Source organism: Gymnoscopelus microlampas (genome assembly GCF_963454915.1).
Source record: "Gymnoscopelus microlampas genome assembly, chromosome: 16".
Classification (NCBI taxonomy): Eukaryota; Metazoa; Chordata; class Actinopteri; order Myctophiformes; family Myctophidae; genus Gymnoscopelus; species Gymnoscopelus microlampas.
Genome location: NC_139953.1, coordinates 43973710 through 43998931, shown reverse-complemented (window position 1 = coordinate 43998931; position 25222 = coordinate 43973710). Strand labels below are relative to the sequence as shown.

The following is a 25222-nucleotide window of genomic DNA, read 5'->3' as shown; positions in this document are numbered from 1 at the left end:
AACCCCCCCCTCCCAACCCTCACAAGAAAGTAAATTACATGGTATTAACAAGTACTGAAAAGAGGGCAAAAAGTGGAAAAAGGAGAAAAAAAAAGGACAAAAGCAAAACCTGAGAAAAAGAAAACTCAGCCAAAAGAGTATCCGAATAGATGACATGACAGCATGTATTATACAAACAAGGCACAGAGAAAGCTTAACCCACACCGTTCTCAAACACTTGAGGGGTCTCCACGAGCACGGGCTCCGTCGCAGGAGACCGGAAGTTTTGTTATTATGTTTACTATATTAACTCGTTAACTAGTTATTAGAATTGTTAATTAATGTTTGTGAAAATACTGTTAAATACTGTATTTCTCTGTTATATTCCATACAGTAGAACAGCCATTTAAATTTAGGGTACATGACATTTTCTTTTGTTACAATAAGTGTTAAATAGCTCTATATTCTTAAAGGCTCTTATAGTAATCATTGCTATAGTGTGTTTGATCACTAACGAGTTTCCCAGTCTCTCCAACTCTTTGTAAACAGAAAATGTATTTTCCTGTTCATTATAGAAATGAAGAGACCCCTGTAACTGAACACTATAGCAAGAGTACTGTCAGAATATAGAAACGTCCCAAAAGAAAGGAAATTAATGAACACTATGATTGCTACTGGAATATAGAGCTGTTTAACAATATCACTTACACCCCCTTTAAAGGAAGTTGAATGAGCCTGCAGAAATGTATTAAGTGGCGTTCACATGTTGTATTCAACCGTGATAGTGGACACTAAACTACCATTCTTATGTTACTTTATTACCCAGTGATTGGTTCCCAAAGTGAACCCCCTATGGGGGTCTGGCTACCCCCATAAGTCTGGATTCTGCAGTGCTGGTAAGCTGTCCAAAAGAACACTTCAAAAGCACTAGAAGACGACTTCTATACATCAAAGATGTGATGGTGTAGTCTGTAGTGGACTAATACTCAAACTATGTGACATTTTCTCAATTAGAGAAACATTTCCCCCCACTGATATAATAATAGTAGTCTGTATTTTTTGTGACATAAGTGTAGTGTAGTACAGTGGTTCTCAAACGTTTTTATGTCAAGGAAAATAGCAGATCTACAAGCTTGTCGATCGATAGACTTTATGCTATATTAACTAACTTTTTAAAATAAAAAAGACCATTACTGCACCAAAAGTAATCAACAAATTATATTATAAGATAGTCAAACATTGGCCAAATTGTCAACTATCTAAGAAAGGGCACTCTTTTACAGAGAATAATTCAAAATGATCAAATTAGATTACGTTTCCTGATGCTGCTGTAAACGCTGTGCTGGCCAGTGATAATGGTTGGAATTACTGATTGTTTTGACCAAAGATTATTGACTTTTGACTTAATTATTTGTTTAAATTATTTGTCAAATTTCAGCTGGCCAGGGTTTTTTCATGCATAACCCATGTTTACCTCTCAGGAAACACACACACACACACACACACACACACACACACACACACACACACAAACACATGCTACAGACATCAAAGTTCTCGGGCTAAACGTTTGGGAACCACTGCTTCAGACCACAGGTTTAGAGTTTAGAGTTATACATTTACATACATACTACACCCTAAGTATTAAAAAAAAAAACACCAATGTTGTCATTCATTAAAGTTTATTTATTTTTAAATTCAAGTAGTTCACAGCATTTGTACATTAGAGAATTCTATTAAAGAATCACATTTTCATCTATAATTGATAACATGCAGCTACATAAAATAACCAATTATTAACATCAGAATCATTGCATTCTTATTTTCAATTAATTATTCTATAGTAAATGCATTAAAGTACAAAACTCTGAGAATGAAATATTGTTATTCCTGCACATTAATGAAATAACATGTTGACTTTAACTTAAACTTCAATTTACTAATTTCAAGAGAACTAATTTACCATATTAGTCTGTAGTAGTATGTAATTATACATTTCTTGTTTTTCATTAGAATGCATCTGTTAGGAACATTTAAAATGACAGTCAGTTTTCAATGAAGACAACAAATGTGTATTTTGAAGGGTTAATTAAATTAAGGAGGATTAAATTAGTCTACTCTGTGTGACTGACAGGAGAGATGATCAGAGGAGCATCGTTGTAAACTGGATTAAGGATTGGATAGAGTTTCTCAGTGAAGGTGCAGCCATTGAAAGAGTAGAGATGAACTCTGGTCTCCACATCATAAAAGGAGACCAGACCCTCCTCGTAATCCACAAACACTCCCACTGTCTGGAGCCTCTGTTTTACAGGGAGGGGGACAGCAGGGTCAGCAAGAGCCTTGTACTCATTTCCATTCAACAATTGTAGACTCCAGTAACCGTTGTTGGGACTCTGATCGATTGATTGCTTCCTGTTTATGGACTCTCTGGCCACTCCTACACCCCAAGATGTCTTCCCTTTAACCTGAACCTCATAGTAAAACCTTCCTGAGGAGAAGCTTTGTTTTCCTAAGACACGTGCACGGTTAGAGATAAATCTCTCTTTGTTGTTTGGGAGATTCTTCCTTATGTTTCCACGACTCACTTGTTTTCCATCCTCAGAAATGATGAGATTGGGATGTGCTGTATTAGGGTCCAGAGTCACATCCACTACATATTGCTGGATCCTCTTCAGCTCGGCGTCACGTAGCGTCTTCTCCATCTCCTGACTGAGTGTCTTCAGAGCGGTACTCACAGTCCCCACAAATGAAGACTTATGGACATTAGCCTGGGTGGGTGGAGGAGTGTTGATGGATGGGAAGTTGTGGAGGAAGTGGAGGTGGTCTTCAGTGTATGAGAGCTGCTTCAGCTCAGAGCTTCTCTTCTTTAACTCAGTGATTTCTTGTTGCAGATCTTTGATGAAGCCTTCAGCCTGTTTCTCTGTTGTTTTCTGCTTTTCTTCAATCCCATCAATGAGTTCAGCCTGGCTTCTCTGAATACAGCTGATCAGAGCAGTGAAGACCTGCACACTGTTTGCTATCTCTCTGTCTGCATCTTTCTTACTGAGTTCTACTGAGTGTGTGACTTCCTGAATCTTTTCTTGTCTCTCCTGAATCATCTGCTTAACATCAGCCTCTGTCTTTCCCAGCTCAGCCTTCTTTCCTTCATATGCCTCTTTCAGAGATACAATTTGATGTAACTTGTGGTCTGACTTCGTACAGATCTGACAAACACACATGTTGTCAGTCTTACAGAACAGCTCCAGAGGTTTGTCATGTTTCTTACAAATAAAGTCTTCCAGGTTCTTTACAGGGTCGATTAGTTTGTGTCGTTTTAAAGCTGTGAGTCTCTGATGAGGCTCCAGGTGAGTCTCACAGTAGGAGATCTGACACACCAGACAGGACTTCAAGGCTTTGAGCTTGGTCTCAGTACAGACGTCACAGGACACTTCATCTGGTTCAGCAGGTTCTTGGTTTATGCTGGAAGTTTTGTTCAGCTGCTTGGATTTCCTGAACTGGTCAGCCATCTCAGAAATGAAAGTGTTGACAAGGACGTCTGGTCTCTTACTGAAGACTGTTTGACATAGTGGACACTGACACACATCACTAGTGTCCCAGTAATGTGTGATGCAGGTTTTGCAGTAGTTGTGTCCACATGGAGTGCTGACTGGATCAGTGAACACATCCAGACAGATAGAACACAGGAACTGCTCTTCAGACAGGAGAATGCTGGCAGAGGCCATGTCTACACACTGAAAATAAATAAAAACAATAATTACTTCTCACAGCTTAATAGTTATGAATCTGATCGGGAATAGAGCACAATCATGTTCACAACGATATACTACATGCTACTGTACTTCCTAGAAACCATACGAACTGAAACATTAAGCTGGGACATTTCAAGGAATATTATAATATGGGAAGATCATGTCTGGATAAATTTACAACTTAATTCTCGGTTATTGAATAATTATTAAGTCCTTTTCTGCTGTACTCACCTTTTCACTTAGGTTCGTAAAAGTCGTGTTGAATGTGTTGTAGAGCTAGTTGTGTGGCTGTCTCAGTCTCACTGTTTAACTTTCATTTCACTAGATTTGCGTCACTGAAAAACTCCTCCTTGTACTGAAGTTGTTAACCCTTCACATCCTCCACTCCTCTCTGTCCTTCATCTCTTTCTCATTCCATTCCTCTCCTCCTCTCCTCCTCTTGATCTCTACCACGTTAGGAAGAGAGGGAAAGCTTTTCATTTCAGGGTGGCCATATCTTAAAAGCTCTTCTGTGAAACTGAAATGGTGTAGTTGTAGTTTATCATAGTTCTCATGAAAATGTTATTCTGATATTAATTTGAACAGGTTTATTAGGCAGAAATTCCCTTAAACTGTTTAAGGGAATTTCTGCTGAGCAAGGCTCAAGGTGTTTAAGTTAAACACCTTGAACCTTGCTCTGAAGTCTAAAAAAACCCAAAAAAAAACACATTTTAAACATTCTAAATTTGTCCACTCCAAGTTCTCTCTCTCTCTCTCTCTCTCTCTCTCTCTCTCTCTCTCTCTCTCTATATATATATATATATACATATATGTGACAAGGGTGAAATGAGGGGTTCTTAAAACTTTTGTAATTTGTTTTTATTGGTGCTTAATGTGTATAATTGCCTCATTTAACCCCACCATCTTATTATTTTTGTACCAATTATTATTACGCACTGTATTGTTTATAATTGTTTTCCCCATGATCCCCTGGTCACATGTATTGAGAGACATTGAGTGGCAGAGCGGCAGTCACGCGGTCACGCCCAAGGCCACGGTCATGGCCAATGTCCCCAGACAGACTGTCACCACGGACAAATGAAAGAAGAGGGAGGTGTGGTTTGGCAGGTACAAAAGCGGAGGCGGGACCGTTTGAAAGAGAGAACAGAGCACCCAAGTGACAGAGGCGTCAGTGAGGAGAAGGACAGCAGAGGGGAAGGTTGTGCCGAGACACGGAGTAGAGGAGTGCATAGATGAAGTAGACATACCAGCCACCTAGGAGTTTGGAAGCCGAGGTGTGCCTACATTCAAAGGAGAAACCAAGAGGAGAAAGCGATCGAACCGAAGGGGAGGAAGAGGCGAGTGAGACCAGACCATATGAGAGACGAGTGAGACCAGACCATATAAGGAGCGCTGAGACTGGAAAGTGGCGATAACGTTGCATACGCAACCAACTCAGCGCCAGGTGTAAAAACCTGGCTGGCGAGTGAGTATTCGAACAAGCAACGTTGAATCCCTGTATAACCACTGCCTGAGACAACGCAAATGTATCGTGTAAATGCACAGTGAACTGGTCTAGATCTCTATAATTGCAGGCGGAGAGAAAGAAGAGAGAAGACGAAGACGACTGGCCTCAAACCCTTTCCCATCTTACCCCCATATATGGACATGCAGCATTACCCCTGAACAAACCGTGTTGAGTATCTTGAAGCACTTTATTGGCACAGCACTTTACTTGAAAAGTATTTGTTGCACAGAAACCCCCCATGCTAAGGAACCCTTGTGATTAAGCCCCGCGTAATTTGCACAACTTTATAATTTATTTTATAGTTGTTGTGTAGATTAATTGTGTTTTGTATGTTTATATAGGTTTTATTAGTATAGTGTTTATTTGATTGTTTTTAAGGCACAGAAGCCAATGTATTAGGGACCCAATAAATATGACTTACCTTTTTTTGATACACTGTATTCGTGTCCAGTTTCTTAAAGGGATATTCTCATGCCAGTGTTGTATTCTCAAAACCAAAAGTATTGAAACTTACCAGTTAACCTCGAACCTGTGAAAGCCTGAAGAAGAAGTTAAAGTGTATTCAAAGGGGACTTCCCTCTATAACAAAAGTGGCGTAGTCGACAAACAATTAGTTCAGATAGGACTCACAGTAATTACGCACCCAGCACTTTATTGTGCATTTATATTTTATTGTTGTGAGTTTTATTCTGGATTATTTATTAAAGGAGAAGAGTGCAATAGTACAAACAAATTGCAAGTCAAATGTGATACAATTTCGGCCCTGTTCACATATTTGGCGTAGTCGGCAGGACTGGTTGAGAACAAACACATGAGAATACCCTTAAGAGAAACTGTACTGTTTTGTTGTTTTTGTTGCTTTTTGTTTTTTGCTTTACGGATTCAGAATGATGATGATGGCGGTGTATCCCGGTGCCCCATGGTTACCCATCTTTGGTGGAACAGAAGGCGAGAGTAAATATAGGGAATGGAAAGACCAGATTAGAGGATTATTAAGTACCCAGGAACTACCAGAAATCAGGAAAGTTGCTATTATAATTAAAACGCTAACCAACGAAGCTAAACGGCAGATTAGTGTGGTTGAGGAGGGCGAACGCGACACAGTGGCAAAAGTTTTTAAATACTTAGATGCTTTATATAAAGAAACTGTCTCTGTCGCAGAAATGCGCTCACTATTCTATCGGTGCGCACAGCGCGCAGGAGAGAATGTACAAACTTACACCCTGAGACTTAGAGAGCTGTTTTGTGGGCTGCGGCAGCACGACCCAAGCACCGCTCCCTCCGAAGCCATTCTTCGTGATCAGTTTGTTATGGGTTTAGCTGAGGGCCCCCTGGGCCAAGCCTTAAAAATATATGCTCGACGACACCCAGATGAAGATTTTGCTGCTTTACGCGAAGAAGCCTACCTGTTAGCTGCTGAACATGGAACTACTGAAATAACGTGCCACGCTGTTAATCCTATTTCTGTCCCCTACCCTTCTCAGGACCCTGCTTGGAGAGAAAAATTAAAACAGGAAATCATGGACGACGTAAAAACTCAAATGCAAGGATTCACGCAGGAACTCATGAAAGAAATCAGACCGCTCCTCCGCACTGGCACCAATGACGCACGAGCGCGCACTCCACCGCCACCTGAGCGACGGTATACGGCCTCTCAGCGCTACGAATGGGATGAAGGAGGTAGGCCGATATGTAGCCAGTGTAGACAGGCGGGTCATATAGCGAGATTCTGTAGATCCGACCGAAGTCAGTTAAACTAGTACGCCCTGTCGCCGAGGTCCGGGGGGCAGAGGTGCAACGTTCACAAAAAAAGTTAAGGGCCAATGAAGTGTTTGTGGGGGAATGTCCGACAATTGGGATAACAATGGGGGGAGTCCAAATGAGGGGTTTATTAGATACGGGGTCTCAAGTCACATTGATGCAGCAGAGTTTGTTTAACGAAAAGTTCTCGCAAGATAAAATGGAAAATGGGCCTCTGGTGTTTAGCCTACGGGCAGCAAACGGCCTTGATCTACCCTATTCTGGCTATGCCATATTCGATTTAGAATTAGAAGGACTGAAAATACCGGGAAGAGGAATCGTAATTGTAAAAGATGAACATTGTATTGAGCCGCTGATCATTGGGATGAACGTAGTCCACGCAGTGTGGCATGCATTATTTAAACTCTCTGGGAGGTCTGTGTTTCCATGCCAACAGGAGAGGACACCATGGAAAAAAGCATTCGCCGCCTGTAGGAGAGTGGAGGCAGTGACCCACGAAGACGGAGCATTGGGCTATGTGTGGCCTGTCGGCCGACGGAGAATCCGAGTCCCCGCCCGCAGTGAGTTAGTAGTATGGGGCCGTGCCTGGAAAGGTCCAAATGGAGCCGAATACGAGGCCCTGATGGAGGCCATGCCGGAAGGAACTGATCTGGGAGTGGCCCGAGCGTTGGTCACCGTGCGTAATGGCCGAGTCCCCGTGCGCATCTGCAACCCCCACGCGTATAGCGTGACCGTGGGCAGACATCAAAAGTTAGGGAAGCTATATCCAGTGGAGGAGGCCGACGTCCGTGGACGACGAGACCTGAACCTGTCCCTAGGAACCGACGGAGCCGTGGAAGTGTCCCTGGTGAGCATCGAAGACGAGGGACCCGTGAAGACCTTACCTGAGGAGATGGAGGCGTTGACCCGGCGAGATGACCTACCTGACCAGCAGAGAGAAGAGCTGCATGCGATGATGTGTAAATGGAAGAAGGTGTTTGCAGTCCATAATGAAGATTTTGGGCAGACGGACGTGGTGCAACACCAAATACCAACTGGAGACGCGGCACCCATCCGCGAGAGGCACCGACCGCTGCCGCCCTCCATGTATAGAGAAATGAAGACCTTATTGAGTGACATGCTGGACAAGGGAGTGATAAAAGAGAGTTGCAGTCCCTGGGCAGCGCCCATTGTCCTGGTGAAGAAGAAAGATGGCAGCTGGCGTTTCTGTGTCGACTACCGTAAACTGAATGCCGTGACGCACAAAGATGCCTTCCCTTTACCTCGGATTGAAGAGACTTTAACAAGCCTGACCAAGGCTCAGTGGTTCTCCACACTCGACCTGGCCAGCGGTTATTGGCAGGTGGGTATGGACCCTCGGGATCGAGAAAAGACAGCGTTTACCACCCCTTTAGGACTGTTCGAGTTCCAACGTATGCCGTTCGGTTTATGTAACGCCCCCGTGACCTTCCAAAGATTAATGCAGCGATGCTTGAGTGGCCAGGTGACAGAGTCATTATTAGTGTACCTCGATGACATTATTGTATATTCACCTGACTTTTCCTCTCACATGCAGCACCTTGACCAGGTTTTCGAGCGGCTGTGGAGACACGGATTGAAACTGCGCCTCGATAAATGCAAGCTTCTCCAACCGGAGGTAAAGTTCTTGGGCCACGTTGTAGACAAAGAGGGAGTGCGCCCGGACCCTGAAAAGTTGGCTGCGGTAAGAGACTGGAACCCACCCTCGACTGTCCGCGAGGTCCGCGCTTTTCTAGGTCTGGCTGGTTATTATCGCCGCTTCGTGTCCTCATTTGCTGCCATAGCTAGGCCGTTAAATAGTTTGTTGATCGGAGTCCCGAATGATGTGAAGTCCCATCAGTGTAAAATAGAGTGGTCCCCTGAATGCCAAAACTCGTTTGATGCTCTTAAAACTGCCCTTACGCAGGCTCCAATACTGGCTTATGCAGATTATGACCGACCGTTTGTAGTGTATACTGATGCGAGTGGCCGCGGGCTCGGCGCCGTTCTGGCACAGGTCCAAGATGGCCAGGAGCGAGTAATCGCCTACGCCAGCCGAAGTCTACACCCTACCGAACAAAATGATGCAAATTATAGCTCCTTTAAATTAGAACTCTTGGCACTTAAATGGGCAGTGACCGAAAAATTTAAAGATTACTTAACTGGCGCTCATTTTACGATTTATACAGATAACAATCCTGTTGCGCATCTTCAAACAGCTCGACTAGGCGCGGTGGAACAGCGCTGGGCAGCCCAGCTAGCATCATTCACCTATGATATAAAGTACCGACCTGGAAAAAGCAATGCGAACGCAGATGCCCTGTCTAGGTTCCCTGTTCAACCTGTAGGAGTGGCCGTAGTGGAGTTGGCACCGGTGGAGAGAGAGGACGGGTGGGCTGGAGCTGAGTGGCGGGGAACACAGGATCGAGATCCGGACATCCAGATGGTGAAGAGTTGCGTAGAGCGGAGGAAACTGCCTACCCTTATGGAGAAGAGGAGTTGGTCACGGGAAGCCAGGCAAATGTTACGACAGTGGGACCGGTTGCGCATCAGAGACAATGTGTTGTATAGGCAAGTGATTGATCAGCATACACAAGAATGTTACTTACAGCTTGTTTGTCCAGGGGCGCGACGAGAGGAGGTGTGGAAAGGACTCCATGAGGCCTCGGCACACGCCGGAGTGGACCGGACTTTGGCGCAGCTTCGGCGCCGGTTCTACTGGCCGGGCATGGAGGGGGCGGTGCGACAGTTCCAGCGAGGTTGTGTTGCCTGCAGCCTACTGAAAGACAGGATAGAGCCCAGGGCCCCCTTACAGCCATTCGAAGTATCGTATCCTATGGAGGTAGTGGCTATTGATTTTCTCACATTAGGTAGGCCGAATGACGCATGGCAGAATATTCTTGTAGCAACCGATTTATTCACCAGGTACAGTTGGGCTATTCCAACGCGTGACCAAACTGCGCCCACGACTGTCCGTGCGCTTTGGACACATATTATTCAGCCATTCGGTTGCCCGGCTCGTTTCCATTCGGACCGAGGCCCGAATTTTGAATCCGAATTAATGCAGCAATTGTGTCATACATACGGTATTACTAAGAGTCGCACCACCCCTTACCACCCAGCTGGTAATGGGGGGGTGGAGAGGTTTAATCAAACACTGTTAAACATGTTGCGCTCTCTAGATACTGATCGCCAAGGCAGATGGAATGAACACTTACCTGAGTTAGTACACGCTTATAACAATACTGAACATGGTGCGACAGGTTATGCGCCTGCGTACTTAATGTTTGGTCGCCACCTGAGGCGTCCGGTAGATGTAGCATTAGGAGTACCGTTGTCACAAAATCGAATGGGAGTGGGAGATTGGGTGCAAGATCACCAGAAACGAATGGCCACAGCGTATAGGACAGCCGAGAAAAAAATGGTGCATATAGCAGGACAGCGTAAACAGGTCTATGACCGCCGAGCCGGTATGCCACCATTGTTACCTGGAGAGAGGGTGTGGGTACGAAACCGGAACCGACAGGGACAAGGTAAACTGGGCCCATGGTGGGACCCAGAACCTTTTGTGGTATTGGAGAGGGTGGGGGATGCGGGCCTAGTATACAGGATCCGACCTGAAAAAGGAGGGCGAGATAGAACGATCCATAGGAATGCATTAAAAGTGTGTATAGCCCCCAGGTCACCGATGGAGAGCCCCGAACCTGCCCCAGTAGCCGAACCGGTGGGACCAATATGGCCGCCTTATGTAGGGTTTTTCCCCGGTCCTAGGGAACCTGAAGGTCCGCGGCGCTCTGGAAGAGCGAACCAAGGACAGCCACCTGAGAGGTACGGGCATGACGTTTAGAACCAGTTGCCAGGGACTGCCAACGAAAAAGTAGGGGGGAATGTGACAAGGGTGAAATGAGGGGTTCTTAAAACTTTTGTAATTTGTTTTTATTGGTGCTTAATGTGTATAATTGCCTCATTTAACCCCACCATCTTATTATTTTTGTACCAATTATTATTACGCACTGTATTGTTTATAATTGTTTTCCCCATGATCCCCTGGTCACATGTATTGAGAGACATTGAGTGGCAGAGCGGCAGTCACGCGGTCACGCCCAAGGCCACGGTCATGGCCAATGTCCCCAGACAGACTGTCACCACGGACAAATGAAAGAAGAGGGAGGTGTGGTTTGGCAGGTACAAAAGCGGAGGCGGGACCGTTTGAAAGAGAGAACAGAGCACCCAAGTGACAGAGGCGTCAGTGAGGAGAAGGACAGCAGAGGGGAAGGTTGTGCCGAGACACGGAGTAGAGGAGTGCATAGATGAAGTAGACATACCAGCCACCTAGGAGTTTGGAAGCCGAGGTGTGCCTACATTCAAAGGAGAAACCAAGAGGAGAAAGCGATCGAACCGAAGGGGAGGAAGAGGCGAGTGAGACCAGACCATATGAGAGACGAGTGAGACCAGACCATATAAGGAGCGCTGAGACTGGAAAGTGGCGATAACGTTGCATACGCAACCAACTCAGCGCCAGGTGTAAAAACCTGGCTGGCGAGTGAGTATTCGAACAAGCAACGTTGAATCCCTGTATAACCACTGCCTGAGACAACGCAAATGTATCGTGTAAATGCACAGTGAACTGGTCTAGATCTCTATAATTGCAGGCGGAGAGAAAGAAGAGAGAAGACGAAGACGACTGGCCTCAAACCCTTTCCCATCTTACCCCCATATATGGACATGCAGCATTACCCCTGAACAAACCGTGTTGAGTATCTTGAAGCACTTTATTGGCACAGCACTTTACTTGAAAAGTATTTGTTGCACAGAAACCCCCCATGCTAAGGAACCCTTGTGATTAAGCCCCGCGTAATTTGCACAACTTTATAATTTATTTTATAGTTGTTGTGTAGATTAATTGTGTTTTGTATGTTTATATAGGTTTTATTAGTATAGTGTTTATTTGATTGTTTTTAAGGCACAGAAGCCAATGTATTAGGGACCCAATAAATATGACTTACCTTTTTTTGATACACTGTATTCGTGTCCAGTTTCTTAAAGGGATATTCTCATGCCAGTGTTGTATTCTCAAAACCAAAAGTATTGAAACTTACCAGTTAACCTCGAACCTGTGAAAGCCTGAAGAAGAAGTTAAAGTGTATTCAAAGGGGACTTCCCTCTATAACAAAAGTGGCGTAGTCGACAAACAATTAGTTCAGATAGGACTCACAGTAATTACGCACCCAGCACTTTATTGTGCATTTATATTTTATTGTTGTGAGTTTTATTCTGGATTATTTATTAAAGGAGAAGAGTGCAATAGTACAAACAAATTGCAAGTCAAATGTGATACAATTTCGGCCCTGTTCACATATTTATACGCACACGCACACGCACTCGCACACACACACACACACACACACACACACACACACACACACACACACACACACACACACACACACACACACACACACACACACACACACACACAACCACTATTTTGAAAAGTCAAAATTGGAAGTAAGTATTCACTGTTGTGCCAAACGGTTATTAAAACAGTTAAAAACGGTTTTTATTACAAATACACATATTCTGTGTTGTTTAGCTTCGTTTAAATGCTTAATTTATAGTTTTAATGTGCAAATGAATCGTTTCCCAATGGCCTCTTTTTACTCTGGGTATTTCTGCTCACGGAACACATAGAATATAGAGTTTTATTTTTATTTATTGGTTTACTGTACATGTCCAGTTCACAATCCAGTCCAGCTGGTGGCGGTAATGCTCCTTAAATGGTTGACAACTGCCAAAAAACACGAGAGAAGAAGAAGAAGAACACAGCTCAAACGGAAACGTCAATATGTTACACAGCTCAGTAGTCGCTTCCATACACACACACACACACACACACACACACACACACACACACACACACTGCTGCCTTACATCCCAGACAATGCAGATTAGATGGTTGTGTTAAGTACTGTTCTATAAACTGTTTGTGTTGTTATAAAAACATATACAAACAGTGATGTCGCTTTCAACCGCACGATCCTTCCTGTCTGAGGCTGGATATGGAGAACAAGAACTGGACGCAAACTCTGCTCTTATGGAGCTGGACAAAGGTGTGTGTGTGTGTGTGTGTGTGTGTGTGTGTGTGTGTGTGTGTGTGAGAATATGATTATGAATATATTATGAATTAAATAGCCTGTTATTTTATGTACTGATTTTCTGAACTTAACATATAGTTATTATATAGTCATTAGCCTTTGGTATTATTGATCATCAAAATATTGTTCATAATAATCTAAGGAGCAGATCCAAGGTTCTCAAAGTGGGGTCCAGGGACCCCCCTTATATGGATTGATTGATTGAATACTTTATTGCATGTCTGTAAGTCTGAGAGTGGACCACCATAACCATTTTGGTTCCTTTTGTACACTCTCAGAGTTATGGTGGTCCTTGAAATTAAAAAAGTTTGAGGACCGCCAAAACAATCTCCAAGTTAGTTAAATAATAATGTTAACAGTACAGATCATCTGATAAATGATGTGGTATAGGAGGACTGGCATAGACTGGCATACTCGCCGATACCAGCATTTTTATGCAGTATCGGCAGCTAATCCATTAAGACTTTGAATATATGTTTTAAAGCGAACATTTTTAACTCCGATCTGTGCTTCTGGTTCTGGGGGTCCCTGGAACAACATATTTTGAGATGGGGGCCAATTACATTTTGGGTGATCCTTGACATGGAAAAGAGCCCCACTGATATAGCAACATACTGTTAGGATTTAGTAAAACATTTTTAGATTAGCCCATGTCAAAATGTGTTGTTCCAGGGACCCCCATGAAGTAAAGATTTGAATCAAAAATGTTCCCTTAAAAAATATGTATATTCAAATATTTGCCGTCTGTCTGTCTGTCTCACTGCAGGGTTGAGGTCAGGGAAGCTGGGAGAGCAGTGTGAGGCGGTGGTGCTCTTCCCCAAACTGTTCCACAAGTATCCGTTCCCCATCCTCATCAACTCGGCCTTCCTCAAGCTGGCAGACATCTTCAGACTCGGGTACGGATGGAAAAAACGGCTCATATAATGCATTGTTGATGTTGTTTGACTTTGACTTTGACCTCGTTGTTGATAATAAACATAATCGTTGGGGCAGAAAGGTGCCATCTCTTTATTCTACGTTTTTGAGTTTTTTTTTGTTTGTAAATGAATGCCCCTTTTGCTGGTTTTGAAATTTGAATTTGAATCCTGAAAAGTAACAGTTTTGGATGAAGCAGATACCTGTAGACTAGGATATTCTTTCACCAGGTTTATGGATGGAAAGACACGAGTCGAGGTGGATCTCCAATCTCAGTTTAGGTGCAGGTGCAGACCAGTGGCGTACCCACTGTAGAGGCAGGGCAGGCGGTCGCCTGCCCAACTAATATCTCGCCTCCCCTCAAAAACCCAAATAACCTGAAAATGTGTCATTGCGTGCATAATGTCCTCAAAGTCACGCATCCAACAAGCTTTGGACTGAGCAGATTGGACCTACCGTTCCAGAGATAATGGCCAAAACATCTTGAAAACGGCCATTTGAAAACGGCCACAGGTGCAGACTAGGTGCAGGAAAATGTCCTTGTGGGAAAAGTGTGTGTGTGCCTTCCACACTGAGGGTAAGGGGTAGATAAACCTGCGATGTGACAATAAGGTTGATTCTGATTCTGCTGTTTGTTTTTTTAGGAACAACTTCCTGCGCCTGTGCGTGTTGAAGGTGACCCAGCAGAGCGAGAAGCACTTGGAGAAGATCCTGAACGTGGATGAGTTCGTCAAAAGGGTGTTTTCTGTCATTCATAGCAACGACCCCGTGGCCAGAGCCATCACTCTGAGGTAGGTCAATATCAGAGTTGAATAAACTTAATAGGTTCTACAGACATCTAGGTTCATTGGGCCTCATTCACTAATATTTTCTTAACTTCCTCTTGTATTTTGTGTATGTAATTATATGTACACACTACAGTACACTGTGGCAGGGCTACACACTATTACACACCTCTATTAATGACCGGGGGCGTTGTTGAAAAAAGCAAATACAAGCCGGTCTGCTAATACAAGCCTCTTTTTTTTTAAGTCTCAAGAAGGCACTGTTTACTAAGATACCCATAGAGTTATATGACGATAAGTGACCCGCCCCTGACTTTATACTTCCTTATAGACGGGTTTCTTGTTTACAAACATTGAGACTGCATGGCCCAAACCTGTTTTGGGGAGCACTGGTTTCTGTTCATTCAACCTCCTCTTGTGTGGTGGCTGGTGAGACGCTCCTAGCGAGACTTACTTTATATACTTATATACACCCCACAACGGTATTGCTCGCCGAGAACAGCTGACATACATTAATTAGGTTTTAGGGGATACAGCTGAGTGATCAAGCAGTCAAGGAAAATAATACATAACAAAGCGAAGGAAATCTACCCAACAGTGAGTAGGCCTAATGAAAAAGTTAAAATGACCTGTAACTGACAGAAAATGTTGATTTATTCATTCTGATCTGTTCTCTCTTATACATGCCTCCTTTCAATAAAAGCCCGGTACCCACTACAGTTGAAACAAATACAAGCTCATGTCACTATTATAGCTCAGAGTGCGTACATTGGTCATCATGGCACAGACTAAAGTATGTACATTGGTCATAGTATGATTGAGGTGCTTGAAGGTGCTGTGTGCATGGTTCCATCCAACTTCTAAATGTTATCCATGTGTGTGTACTGTATTTAAGTATCTATTAACAGAATCTCTGTATCTTGTCCTTTGCTGCTGGTTGGATTTAGGATGCTTGGCAGTCTGGCCTCCATCATCCCAGAGAGGAAGAACGCCCACCACAGCATTCGCCAAAGTCTGGATTCTCACGACAACGTAGAAGTGGAGGCGGCCATATTCGCTGCTGCCAGCTTCTGTGCACAGTCAAAGTAAACAGAGTGTACAGCTGAGCGTTTTCAATGTGTTTAATAACGTCTGGGGCAAACCCGAAAATAGCCGATCTACACGTATATACCCACAACGAGTTGTGAGCCTATAGGCTAGTTGGGCTCTTTTCGGAGCGCGCAACACCGTCGTATGACGGAGTATAAATGAAGCATTACGCCTCTTGCATTGTGTGTCGTTGCTGTTGTCAACAGATCTTTTAAGAGGCTTTTGTTTTGCGGTCTTTTTTTAATGATTTTAGGGACTTTGCAGCTGGCATTTGCAACAAGATCAGTGAGATGATTCAAGGTAAATACAAAAAAGAAACATTCCTTACATTGTTCACATGTTTGCTTAAAAAAAAAACAATGTATTCGAAAACTTTCACTAATGTTCAAGATTTTTGAAAAATAGCAGATCTACAATCTCTTCATACTATGAAGTATAATATCTTCTATATTAGTGTAAGTAAAAGACAATATTTGCCTCTGAGATGTAGTGGAGTAGAAGTAAAAGTAGAAGTAAAAGTACTGGAAATTGGATATACTCAAGTAAAATTTTGAGGTACTTTCACTTTACTGAAGTACAGTACTTGAGTAAATGTACTTAGTTGCTTTAGTTTACACCACTGCCCCCCACTACCCCCAGGTCTGGACACCCCCGTAGACCTGAAGCTGAAGCTGATCCCGGTGATGCAGCACATGTACCACGACGCCAGCCTGGCGTCCAGCAGCAGGGAGCTGCTCCAGCGGCTGGTCAACTCGTACCCGTCCACCCGCATGGTCATCGTCACCCTGCACACCTTCACCCAGCTGGCAGCCTCCTCGCTCATCGACATCCCTAAGCAGGTATAGGACGCCATAATGGTGTTTCTGATTGGCTGAAACGGGGGGTAGGGAGAGCTCGGACGTTGTTAGCTTGGACCGCGCGTGAGGCAGTGTTGGCGGCTCGGAGGTACCGAGACTGGGGGGGGGGGGGGGGGGGGGGGCTCATCTCTGCATCAGACGGTGCGCTACCGCAGGGGCTGTAAAATGGGGAGAGAGATGAGGAGTGACACGCAGCAAAGACCGTCGGGATCGGGACTCGAGCCCCCGACACGCCGTCAGGCTACTTTGGAGTCTAGGTGCCCGGACCGCTACGCCAGCGATCCAGGCCTAAAATTGTGTGTTTAATTGTGTTGTTGGCATTGAACATTGGAACATATGAATAATAATGACATTTCTCTTTGGCCTTTTAGGCTTCATAAACAAAAATTGCACAGGGAAGATATGACAAAGAACATAAAGAGATACTTCACTTTCAAATAAAATAAACATAAAAAAAGATATATTAAAAAAAGAAAGAAAAAAGTAATGGAAAAGTCACGGCCCCCTCACGCATTAGAGGTTTTTCTATTACTTTTTAATTTATTTTCATATATACTTTTATGTTTATTTTATTTGAAGTGAAATATCCCTTTGAAATTACAAAGAAATGACTGACATATTTAATAGTTGTATACTTCGCAGATCTACAAGAAATAGCAGATCGACAAGCCTAGCGTTGTAAACTTGTAAAGATCTGCTGTTTCTGCAATTGTTGGATTTTTTTTGCTAATTTTTCAAAATAGAAACAATGATAAAATAATCTCAATTATCTAAAATAATTGAGATTGCGTAAACTATTATGTAATAATTGAGACAGGCCTACTTTATCCAAGATTCTGATCGGCGTCTGACCCCAAAATCTGCCATCGGGTTATGCTTGCATTCTGCCTCCCTTGATATATGTTTTTTTAACTGTAGTATATTTTGATTTCTCCCCTTCCAGTTGCAGCTTCTCCTTCAGTACCTGAAAGACGACCCCAGGAGAGCCGTGAAGAGACTGGCGGTCCAGGACCTGAAGTTCTTGGCCAAGAAGGCTCCTCACCTCTGGATCAGAGGAAACACCCAGGTGAGGCTCCTCACAATCTCCTCGCGATCTGGACCAGCACAAGTGTTTTACAGAAAAAGCACTTGTCTCTGAGAGTGTACAAATGAAACCAAATGGACCCTTCCGGGGGTCTCAACTCTTTAGTAAACAAAAAAATACATTTTCAGGTCAGGATAACAATTTAATCCAATTAGGGGGGGAGACCTCGTAACAGGATACAGCATGTGTGTACAGCAAGTGATGAAACAAAAACTAAATATGAGCAGACAAAAATGTGAAGCTGATCAATGAGGAATCCTTTTTTCGCCATGTGTTGCACCATGACACGTTGTGAGCATGCAGATTGTCTATTTAAAAACAATATGTACATCTGTTTATTGCAGTTTTTCCTTTTTTATACAAGGTATTTTCAAGAATAATAAAACACAGGATTTAACAGATACAAAATATACCACAAGACAAAACATAAATGAAAGAGAAAAATACATCAAACATAACCAAACCAGACAATATACAAGAACATACGACTGATGGTGGTACACATTTAGAGGGCTACACGCACAATATCAGAAGCAATCACATCACAAACATATTTGACAGGTATGACACTAGGGGGCAGCACAACACTGTGCTCACTCACTTCAACTCATCAAGCAGATCAATAATGTATTTTAGACTTTTCCTGAAATTATTGATTTATTGTCCAGCCCTATTTAGTGACAAGCCTAATGAATGAGATGTTTTGGACCTTTGGGTTGCAGACGCTGTGTGAGTGTGCTCTGACCAGCCCCTACATCAGTTTGAAGCTGGGAATGTTGGCTGTCCTCTCCCAGCTCTCTGGCTCCATTGCCATCAAGCAGTACTTCAGCCCTGTTACAGGTACTGTATGCACTTAACCCCCAGTGGTGGAAAAAAGTAATCAAATGTTTTACTTTTAAGTAAAAGTATCAATACTTCAATGAAGAAATAACTCTGTTACAAGCAGTTCTGTATTGGTGAATCTATCTCTCAGGGGACGCTATTTTAAAGTCACATAGTCGCATCGCGACACATTGTGAGCTTGTAGATCGGCTATTTTCAAATGGCCGAAATGTATATAGGGTTGAAGTGGTTAATGTATGTTTTGTAATAATAATCAAAATCTACGTAACTGAAGTTTTCAAATAATTGTAGTGGAGTAAAAGTACAATATTTGTCTCCGAGTTGTAGTGGAGTAGAGGTAAAAGTACTGAAAACTGGAAATACTCCGGTAAAGTAAAAATACCTCAAAATTGTACAGTACATGAGTAAATGTACTTAGTTACTTTACACCACTGCTTACCCCAATCCTTATCCAACCCTTGATGCTGAGTGCCAGGCAGGGAGGCATCGGGTCCCGTTTTTATAGTCTCACTCTCTTTGGTTTGACTCAGCAAGGGATTGACTTTTAAACCCCCTGACCTACAAAATAAATACAACTATAACTCGATACTATATTACTATAAAAATCCCAAACTGTTACTTTTCAGGATTCAAATTCAGAAATAGCAAAAGTAGCAGATCTACAAGCTCAAAAGCATTTTAGATTTTAGCTCTTATCGTCTGTCGGTGAAAACGTCATACAGTACGTCCAAAACTGTTACTTTTCTGGATTCAAATTCAAAAGTATCAAAACAAGCTCAAAACGGATTGCTTCGCGCCGCATTTTGAGCTTGTAGATCTGCTACTTTTGATGCTTTTGTGTGACACTGTAGTATGATCAAAGTAGGGCGTTACTTTACGAAAAAAACACAAAAAGTCATAGTCTTTTGAATAAAATATAATTTAGTTTTAGTCATATTTTAGTCATCTGAAATGTTTTAGTTTAGTTTAGTTTTAGTCGACTAAATATCTTAAGATTATAGTTGACTAAATCTACAGTTGATTTAGTGGACTAAAATGTATTTTGGCGGTGCCTTGATGTAATCGCTGATTTTATTTTGGTTGGACGCGTTGTGAGCTTGTAGATCTGCTATTTTCAGAGTGCAACAGCTGAGCGCAACACTGGATCTCTTCTCCACTCGTCCCTCACTAACATCTTAGTCTAGTTTTTATTTGTTGACGAAACTGTCAATATATTTAGTCTCAGTTTTAGTCATTGTAGCTTAGTTTTTATTTAGTTTTTATTTAGTTTTTATTTAGTTTTTCCTCAGTGAAAAAAGGTAGTCGACGAACATTTTTCGTCATAGTTTTAGTCGACAAAATCAACACTGCGATATAGTAGGTTCAGGTTGTGTGACACAGTAGATTACTCTCACCCAGTAGATTGTGACACAGTGAGTAGAGCCCAGCAGCTGAATCTTCTCCTCCTCCTCCTCCTCCTCTTCTTCCTCAGGCAGCACATCGGTTCCTCCTCGGCTGACCGACCTGGTGAAGCTGGCGCAGGAATGCTGTTACCATAGCAACCTGGCGGTGGCGGCGCACGGCGTCATCCTTCTCACCAACATCACCATTTCCTGTCAAGACAAAGGTTAGCCAAGTGCTGTACAGCACGCCGCTTAACCGCTTTTAAACCTGGTATCACCGTTTTTGGGCATCTCGTCATTACAGGTGAACATGTTCGCAGACCTACAAGATCACATGGAGCACACATCGAGCACATGTTGGGATTTTGTAGATCTACTTTTCTTGCTGTTTGGATGTTTTTTTAAACGATGAAATAGGGCTTGTTTAACCACTTTCAACCTGGTGTCCCTATTTCGGGCATGTCATTATAGGTAATTGTAGTGACCTTTTGTCCTTGTGGTGGTTGACTGAGAGTACCTTTTTGCACGGACTGGCTTTGTGCAGCAAACATGACCAAAAAAGGGAAATGAGGAATGTCCAAAAGTTAAGGTTGAACTCAAAAAAGGTTTATTCCATAAGTTTTGATCCAGGCTTCAAAACATAAAATAAATAGACTTAGAATATAGCAAATAACTTAGAAAAGAAGGCAGCAGCAACAAAAACCAGACGTAAAAAGCTGTGAACCTCCAATCAACTACACCTGGCCCTCTCTAGGCCAGGTTCTTATGCTCTCCTCTCTTCCATGTCTGTAGAGGGTGACAAAGCACACTGGCAGGGGTATTAGGCATGGCACATACATTTGGCCTATTGTAGATCGGCTCCTACACACCGGCCCCAATTGTATGGTGTGTAACAAAATACAATTATTAATACAAAATAATGAATGGAGCCGATTAATTATATTCAACACATTCTTCATTAAGTGTCAAAATAAAACTAGAAAACGACTTAACTTAAAAAAGTTCTACTGGGGACAGGAGTCGTCTTCAAGCAGCAGACACACTTTTGTGATGGGTCGTTCAAGAACACTGGTCTTAGTCTTGATCTTCACAGAACGAACTAGGCCTTTGGCATCTGGCATGGTTTCCATCACCCTTCCCAGCATCCATGACCCTCGAGGTGCTGTTGAGTCGACAATCATGACAACATCACCTGTCTGAATGTTTTTCTTCTTACTTGACCATTTTTGTCGCTCCTGCAACAATGGCAAGTACTCTTGGGTCCACCTCTTCCAAAACAAGTCGGCCATGTATTGAGCTTGTCTCCATCGGCGCTTGAGGTACATGTCAGACTTTTGAAAGACCCCCGGTGGGAGAATGGGTTTAGATCTTAAGGTCAGGATGTGGCTGGGTGTCAGTGCCTCCAGATCATGTGGGTCAGATGACATGGTGGTGATGGGCCGACTGTTGAGAATCGCTTCTGCCTCACACAGGATGGTAAACAGGCCTTCATCATCGAGTACTTGCTGGTGTAAAACTGATAATAGAACTTTTCTCACCATTCTGATGAGTCTTTCCCACACTCCACCGTGGTGTGATGCTGAAGGAGGGTTAAAAGTCCACTTGATGCCATCTTTCAGTAAAGAATTTCTGAGTTTGTCCTGGTTTAGACTCATCAGGGCTTCACATAGTTCTTTCTTTGCACCGACCAGATTGGTGCCATTGTCTGAACGGATGTGAGATACTTGACCTCTCCGGCATATGAACCTCCTAATGGCATGAACGCAAGAGTCTGTGTCTAAGGAGTATGCCATTTCTAAATGCACCGCCCTACTGGCCATACAAGTAAAGATCACTCCATATCGTTTGACAAGGCTTCTTGCTCTTTTTACTTGGATTGGTCCAAAGTAATCCATTCCAACATTTGTAAAGGGTGGAAGGTCAGGCATTAGTCGTTCTTGGGGCAAGTCTGCCATTTTCTGCACTTTGGTCCTTCCTGCTACACGTCTGCACACAGTACACTTGGTGATCACCTTTCTTGCTGCTGAGTTTGCATTCGTGATCCAGTACTTCTTACGAAGCTCAGAAAGCATGTAATTTCTTCCACTGTGGCCTGTGCGCTCATGTATGTGACGTAGTATCAGAGAAGAAATTGGGTGATTTTTGTGCAGGATGATGGGATGTTTTACCTGTTCAGGCATGGCAGCACGGTTGAGTCGTCCACCAACTCTTAATAAGCCATTGTCCAACACTGGATCCAACTTGAATATGCAGCTTGTTTTTTGCACACATGATGGCGCAGTTTGCAACTTTGCCAATTCTTCAGGGAATGTTCGACTCTGGCTAATTCCAATGATGACTTTTTCAGCCTCTTCCATGTCATCCACAGTGATGTTCTGACCACTCACAGTGGAATTGAACACTTGCTTTTTTGAAGCAACTTTTTTGCTTTGGGAACGTGTAGTTACACCAATTTCCTTGAGTTCCATTTCTTTTCTTTTTTTTGCAAGTTTTCTCAGAACATTTTTGAACTTCAAGTACCATGCCACTGCCTTCTTGAGTCTCAGCCAATCTGAGAAGTGTGACAGCAGCTGGTCTGTTGGGCTTTGTTTGTTTACGTTGGTTGTATATGAGACAACTTTTCTTTTGACCTCCTGGTCATCCACTGGGTTGAACTGTAAGTCAATGTAGTTGGCTGGCCAGTCATTTTCAGAATTCATGAGAAACATTGGACCTTGTATCCATTGTTCACATTCAACAAATTTCTTGGCACTTAATCCTCTGGATGCATAGTCAGCTGGGTTGACTTTTGTGCTTACAAACCGCCATTGTGACACACTGGTGTTCGCCCGATCGCGGCTATGCGATTGGCTACAAAGTGGAATCGTGTTTGTTCATTGGAGATGTATTTCAACACAGTCTGACTATCTGTCCAAAAGACAGAATCCTCCAGTTCCAGTTGTAGCTCTGACTTCAGCATTTTGTCCACTCTTACTGATAACACTGCGGCTGTGAGCTCCATCCTGGGTACCGTGATCTGCTTCAAGGGAGCCACTCTTCCTTTTCCCATCATAAATGAAACAGACACTTCCCCTCTGCTGTTTATCATCCGCAGGTAGCTAACAGTGCCATATCCATCCTCACTGGAGTCTGAAAAGTGATGTAATTGGAAACTTGTTGGTTCTCCAAAGTCTTTTGGTTTGATGCAGCGAGGCACTGAAATCAGTCAGCTTTGTCAGACTAGATGTCCAGTCAGTCCATTTTTGAGATGTTGCTTGTGGAATTTTCTCATCCCAGCCATACTTTTGTTTGCACAGTTCTTGGAGCATATTTTTCGCAGGAAGAGTTAGTGGGACTAAAAAGCCAAGTGGATCATAAACTGAACTTACAACAGACAGCATTCCTCTTCGAGTGAGTGGCTTTTCTTTCAGTGTGATTTTGAACATGAATGTGTCATTTTCAACATTCCACTGTAGTCCCAGTGCCCTTTCCATGGGCAGTTCCTCCTTATCCAAATCCAACATTTTAACTTCTTTGGCCCTGTCTTCTTCAGGAATAGTAGAGAGCACAGCGCGGCTGTTACTCACCCACTTTGTGAGATGAAATCCTCCCATGTGACAGGCACTTGACAGGTTTTTAACCAGGGGGCCATGGACCATGGACTTTAGGCAATCGTCAACATAAAAGTTATTTTTAATGGTGCCTACTATTTCTGGGTGAAAATGAGCCTCATTGTCCTCTGCAGTTCTTTTTAATGCGAAGCTTGAGCAGCTGGGTGATGAAGTAGCTCCAAATAGGTGAACAAGCATGCAGTGTTCGACTGGGCTTTTACTGACATCACCATTAGGCCACCATAGAAATCTTAGAAAGTCAATGTCCTTTGCAGACACCCTCATTTGATGGAACATTGAGCGGATATCTGCCATCACAGCCACTGGCTCCTTTCTGAATTTCAGAAGCACTCCAATTAGGCTGTTTGTCAAATCAGGGCCTTGTAGCAGCTCAGAGTTGAGTGACTTTCCCTGGTAGGAAGCACTGCAGTCAAATACAACTCTTAAGGTTTGCTTTTTGGGGTGGTACACACCGTGATGTGGAATGTACCAAATTCTCCCATCTGTCTTTTTAAGCTGCTCTGACGGTACCACTTTGGCATAGCCCTTCTCAATTACATCAGCTACAAAGTTAATGTACTCTTTCTTGAAGTGTGCATTCCTTTCCAATTTCCTTTTCATCCCTAGGAGGCGTTGTTCTGCAAATGAACGATTATTTGGCATGATGAGGTCATTTCTCCTGAAAGGCAAATCCAGATAATAGTGTCCATCTTTCAGTGTTACACTACTATTTGCACATTTCATGAATTTCCTGTCTTCCATTTACATCTCAGGCTTATCCTCAGATGCCTTCTCACTGAAGTCCTGGTTGTATTGGCTGATCAAGAGCTTCTCTACTTTGGCAATTGAAATTCTATTGCATTGGACAGTTGGATGACAGGCTGTGCCTGTGCCATCATGACGTCCAAGCGGTCCATTAACAATCCACCCCAAACGTGTTCTCACAGCAAACGGACCATCTCCTTTGCTGTTGATTACCTCTAAGGGTTCCATGATTTTTGGGGCGTCTGTTCCAATCAGCAACTCCACTTCAGCATTAATGACAGGAATGTGCACATTGTTCAGATATGGCCATTTGGAAAGATCCTCCTTTCTGACGATGTTATCTTTAGTTACAGGCATTTCCTTCTGTGTGTATATTTCAGGCAAAGCAATGAAATCTGATTTATCCAATCCAGAGATCTCAAGACCTGTGACAAGGTGAGATGTCACATTCTTCTCCTGGCTCATGGTACGCAACATAATGCTGGTCTTTCTGCCTTTGATGTTCAAGTTTGACATTAGTTGTGTTGTACAGAAACTAGCAGTACTGCTAGGGTCAAGGAAGGCATATGTCTCAATAATCTTGTCACTTTTGCTACTTTTGATCTGGACAGGAACAATGGAAAGTGTGATGTCATTCTTACCGGCCCCAATATGTCTGCAAGATTGGAAGGTGACGTGTGAAGTGTTTTTGTCTCCATCTGGTGGACGTTGCTCTGTCCCTGGGCTTGTCATCTTCTCCTTGAACTGTATGTGTAGAGCTCCTG

The 25222-nt window shown here is 43.2% G+C and overlaps 2 protein-coding genes across 2 annotated transcripts in view; one reads left to right on the top strand and one right to left on the bottom strand.

Moving 5' to 3' along the window:
• Window positions 1-1789: 1789 nt before the first annotated feature.
• On the bottom strand, window positions 1790-4118 carry LOC311063406 (E3 ubiquitin-protein ligase TRIM39-like). Its single transcript, XM_084082835.1, has 2 exons — window positions 3960-4118; window positions 1790-3710 (listed from the first exon to the last, which is right to left on the bottom strand). The coding sequence occupies exon 2, from the start codon at window positions 3699-3701 to the stop codon at window positions 2094-2096; it is 1608 nt and encodes a 535-aa protein (XP_083938961.1). The 5' UTR covers window positions 3702-3710; window positions 3960-4118; the 3' UTR covers window positions 1790-2093.
• An 8756-nt stretch (window positions 4119-12874) lies between these two features.
• The window catches only part of ints7 (integrator complex subunit 7), a 35708-nt gene continuing 23360 nt past the window's right edge, over window positions 12875-25222 (top strand). The window contains exons 1-9 of the mRNA XM_084081880.1: window positions 12875-13103; window positions 13915-14044; window positions 14708-14854; window positions 15796-15933; window positions 16191-16237; window positions 16577-16776; window positions 17738-17860; window positions 18601-18718; window positions 20193-20327. Of these exons, the coding sequence (XP_083938006.1) occupies window positions 13010-13103; window positions 13915-14044; window positions 14708-14854; window positions 15796-15933; window positions 16191-16237; window positions 16577-16776; window positions 17738-17860; window positions 18601-18718; window positions 20193-20327 (1132 nt within the window). The 5' untranslated portion in view covers window positions 12875-13009. The remainder of the gene's footprint in view (window positions 13104-13914; window positions 14045-14707; window positions 14855-15795; window positions 15934-16190; window positions 16238-16576; window positions 16777-17737; window positions 17861-18600; window positions 18719-20192; window positions 20328-25222) is intronic.

Coding starts and splice junctions, on each gene's coding strand:
- LOC311063406 (XM_084082835.1), bottom strand. CDS start 3,701: ATGGCCTCTGCCAGCATTCTCCTGTCTGAAGAGCAGTTCCTGTGTTCT.